The sequence below is a fragment of the Colobus angolensis genome, unplaced genomic scaffold (genome assembly GCF_000951035.1).
Source record: "Colobus angolensis palliatus isolate OR3802 unplaced genomic scaffold, Cang.pa_1.0 Scaffold506, whole genome shotgun sequence".
NCBI lineage: Eukaryota > Metazoa > Chordata > Mammalia > Primates > Cercopithecidae > Colobus > Colobus angolensis.
This window is the reverse complement of record NW_012118555.1, coordinates 965,185-968,957: the sequence shown is the minus strand read 5'-3', so window position 1 is coordinate 968,957 and position 3,773 is coordinate 965,185. Positions and strand designations below refer to the sequence as shown.

At 53.8% G+C, this 3,773-nt stretch overlaps 1 protein-coding gene across 1 annotated transcript in view; it reads right to left on the bottom strand.

The window, feature by feature from the left end:
- Nucleotides 1–617: 617 nt before the first annotated feature.
- Nucleotides 618–3,773, bottom strand: part of OLIG2 (oligodendrocyte lineage transcription factor 2) — a 5,196-nt gene continuing 2,040 nt past the window's right edge. The window contains exon 3 of the mRNA XM_011960155.1: nucleotides 618–1,025. Within this exon, the coding sequence (XP_011815545.1) occupies nucleotides 618–1,025 (408 nt within the window). The remainder of the gene's footprint in view (nucleotides 1,026–3,773) is intronic.

Genomic DNA, 3,773 nt, shown 5'->3' with positions numbered 1-3,773 from the left:
TCTTTTCTTTTTTTTCTTTTCTTTTTTTTTTTTTTTGACAGAGTTTCATTCTTGTTGCCCAGGCTGGAGTGCAATGGCACAATCTCGGCTTATTGCAACCTCCACCTCCTGGGTACAAGCAATTCTCCTGCCTCAGCCTCCCGAGTAGCTGGGATTACAGGCGTGTGCCACCACACCCGGCTAATTTTGTATTTTTAATAGAGATGGAGTTTCTGCATTTTGGTCAGGCTGGTCTCGAACTCGCGACCTCAGGTGATCTGTCTGTCTCAGCCTCTCACAGTGCTGGGATTACAGGCTTGGGCCACTGTGCCCAGCCATCTCCCAGGTTCTTAAGGAGGGTCTCAAAGACCTGGGTGGTGGTGAGTTCCTAAACTCAGAGGCTGAGAGCTGGGGCACTGCAGAGCCACACAGTGGGGCTGGGGAGGAGGCTGAGCTGCAGTCCAGCCTGTTGAGAATCTCCCAACAAATGTTCCCCAGAGGGGACCTGCAGTGTGGCAGGGCAGACTGCACCAGATCCCAGAAACTGTTACGTCTTTCCCTTCCCCTCTCGGTGAGGAGCCCACTCCCAATGAAGAGCCCACCAAAGTCACAGTGGTTGCACACAGTCTCATCCTGTCCTACACCAAAGCCCAGCCACTGGCCTGAGTCCTCTGCCTTGGCCCCCACCAGTCCAGGGCCACCGTCAGCGAGTAGCCACCTGCTCCTGGGGATGTGCACTGCGTGCGCTTGTGTGTGCCGGTGTCTTTCTCCTCCACATCCAGAGCTGCTCCAGGCTCACCCACCGTGGTCAAGGCCCCCAGCTGGGTGCACAGTTTAGGCAGCTGGCATGGAGGAGGGCCCAAAGCCTGGCTGGACACAGCCCCTCCTTCTTTGGATGCCCTGGTCTTGCCTGGCCTGGCTGGTGGCTGGTTGCTACTGAGAGCTTGGGTGCAGGGGTGTAGGGAAAGACTTGATTTATTGCCTTTCAACAAGGGTCCTTCTACGCAGACACCAAGCACGCTCAGAGCCTGCACCAGCACACCTGCCTGGCGGTGGGTGTGGAAGACCCAAAACTGCAATCAAGACCACTACCCCCACCAGCCAGGTTCTCAGCTCCTGCTAGTCTATGTTCCAGACTCCTGGAGTCCCTCTGAGTGTGTCTGTGGCAGCAGCTGGACCCAGTTTTGAATTCTTTTCAAGTTTCATTTCAAATGGGATTTCAGAAGAAAAACGACTAGACCCTGCCCTTCCTTCTTCTTGGATTCACATGGTGCTATTGGGGTGGTGGTGGCAGGAGGCTTTCCACCCCTCCTCAGCCCCCAGCGACTCAGCCTCTCCAAATCCCTCCCAGCCTTTGCAAAAAGCCAAGCCCATTGGTGAAAAGCTAGGCCTCCAGCACCAGATCCCTGGGTGACTGCTATCCTGGCCAGGAGCCTGACATTCCCCGCTGGAGGACCAGGAAGTGCCTGTCCCTTGCTAGGGGATGGAGCAGTCTTCAAGTCTAAGCAAAGGGTGCCTGCCCGTGTCAGCTAGGCTCAGCAATGCGACTCACGAAATGGGGTTCTGACCAGGGAAATCTTCTGCACCCCCAGATCCAGGGTGGCCAGTGGCCACCAAAAATATTGTCAGAGAGAGGGCCCTGGACCAGGGGACGTTCTTACTGTGCCCATACCCGCTGTCTTTTCAGGGGCGCATTCTCAGGCCAGCCCTGGGGTGGGGAGACTGTAACAGGATCTACCCTGCTCCTTGACGAGGAAGGCCAAAGTTTTTTTATTTCTACCCAGAACCCCTCTTCATAGCCACATCCTAAATTTGCATCGCGGGTTTGGATTGTGAGAACCCAATAGCCAAGAGGAGACAGAGGTGACCCCAGGAAAGAGCACAGAGGCCAAAGTGCTGCCAGTGCTCCTCCACGCGATGCGGAGCACCTGATCCTTTGCAGTTCAAGGCGGAGGTGGCCGCTGGGGGAGGGTAGTGGAGATGGCTGAAAAGGAGTGGAAGCGCTAGTGAATTCTGCACCAAGCACTCCCCAAGCGCTTTGCCGGGAACGCCACGGCTCCGCAGAACCCAGGTCAGCAGCTGAAGCCAAGGAAACCCGTAAGGGGAGTAGTGTGGTGGCGGGAGACCCGCCTCTGAGCAGAAAGGAAATAAAAAACGAGCAGTAGACGACTCCTGAGAGCCCAGACCCCCAGCCAAAGGCGCAGCCCTCACCCTGCAAGTCCCAAAGTCCAATGCCCCGGGAAGGAAATATCCGCTTATAAAGGAACTCAATACTCAATTGAAAGGAAAGGCAGTTCCGGGTTAGGCGTCAGAAAATATAAGGACAAGCAAGTTGTGAAAAACACCCGGAAGATTTGCTGGGAACATGTTTGAAAGACAATGCATGTGTGTCTCTAGTGCCAAACTGGGGCAAGGATCCCCAAATCCGGCCCCAAGGTATCACGTCCTGAACCCCTTTACCGGGTGGCACACGGATGGAAATCGCCCGAAGTTACTTTAAATTTTATTTAAAATCTCAACACTCAGTCATTTATTTCGTTTTTGCAACCAAACAAGTAATAAATATTATTTAGCACTTTGTTTTTACAAAAATAAAACAGATGATACACTCTCTGCGAGGGGCGGTGCGATCAGAGGAAGGGTGTTACACGGCAGACGCTATAAAGCCCAGTTTGAAACGCAGGCAGCGCCGAGGCGGCTTGCACGGACGCAGGAAGCACGTGGAGGAGTTTACCATTTGTGTTAAACGTGGCAAAAATAAACCAAAATAGTGGAAGGCCGGCTTAGACTCCGGTGGGGCTGGCAGTCACTGTGAACAAACAGCTTAGCATCGCGCACTTACCTCACCATTGATATATTTACACATCCAAAAAAAAATTTAAAAAGCCGACAGAACCTCCAAATAACCCAAACTGTTTTCACAGCAACTGCGTCTTAATTCTGTTACATTCTTATGTACCCAAATAACCAAATCACTTTGTGCTTAGAGAAGGAAAGATGAGTCGATGGGGTAGTTTCTATTTTAAAATAATAACTAAAATGCACCCGCCCCTGAAATCAGCAGTTTTGGGTTATTCCAATCCACAAGTGGTTATAAACTTGCTCATACTGTTGAAGAAGGAACATCCACAGATTTATTAGAAAACCATGTTCTCCCAAATCAGTGAGAGACGGGGAGGAGCGCCACAGTTCTTAGAGGGTGTGGATTGACCCAGATATGGAGCTTGGATATGACCATAAGCGCTTCTGATACCGAATGCCGGCTTCCAACTAACTTGTGTTCCCTGGCCTTGGGCCAGGGGCGACCCTGGAGGGCGCGGTCGGGCGGTTGCTTCTGCAGTGCGGCTACCCGGAGTCTCCCACAGGCCAAGAAAGCAGGAAGGGGAGCAAGTCCCCAACGTGTCCCCCTCCCACAACACCCCCTCCCCCACCAAGTGCTGCCCAGGCCGAGTCTGGAAGTCAGGCCGTGCTCTCAGGGAAACACGTTTTTAGAATCTTTTTCCGGAGGTGGGGGTCGGGGGTCGGATGAGTTCTAGTGAGGAATGCACACAGCGGTACCTTTTCATAAAACGGCGTCTACTGGACCAGCGCAGGTTAAAGCCAGAGAGGGTTCGATCAGGTCCCGGAGCGCACATCCCCTCACTCCTCACTGCTCTGTGCGCGACCCCGTTGCTTGGGTTCGCAGATGCTGGAGTCCCCACCATCCCCCACCCCCAGTCCGTGGTCCTGCGCCCCTCCTCGCGACAGAGCTCCCGAGCCCAGCGCAGGCCAGTCCTCGCTTCCCCGCGGCCCCG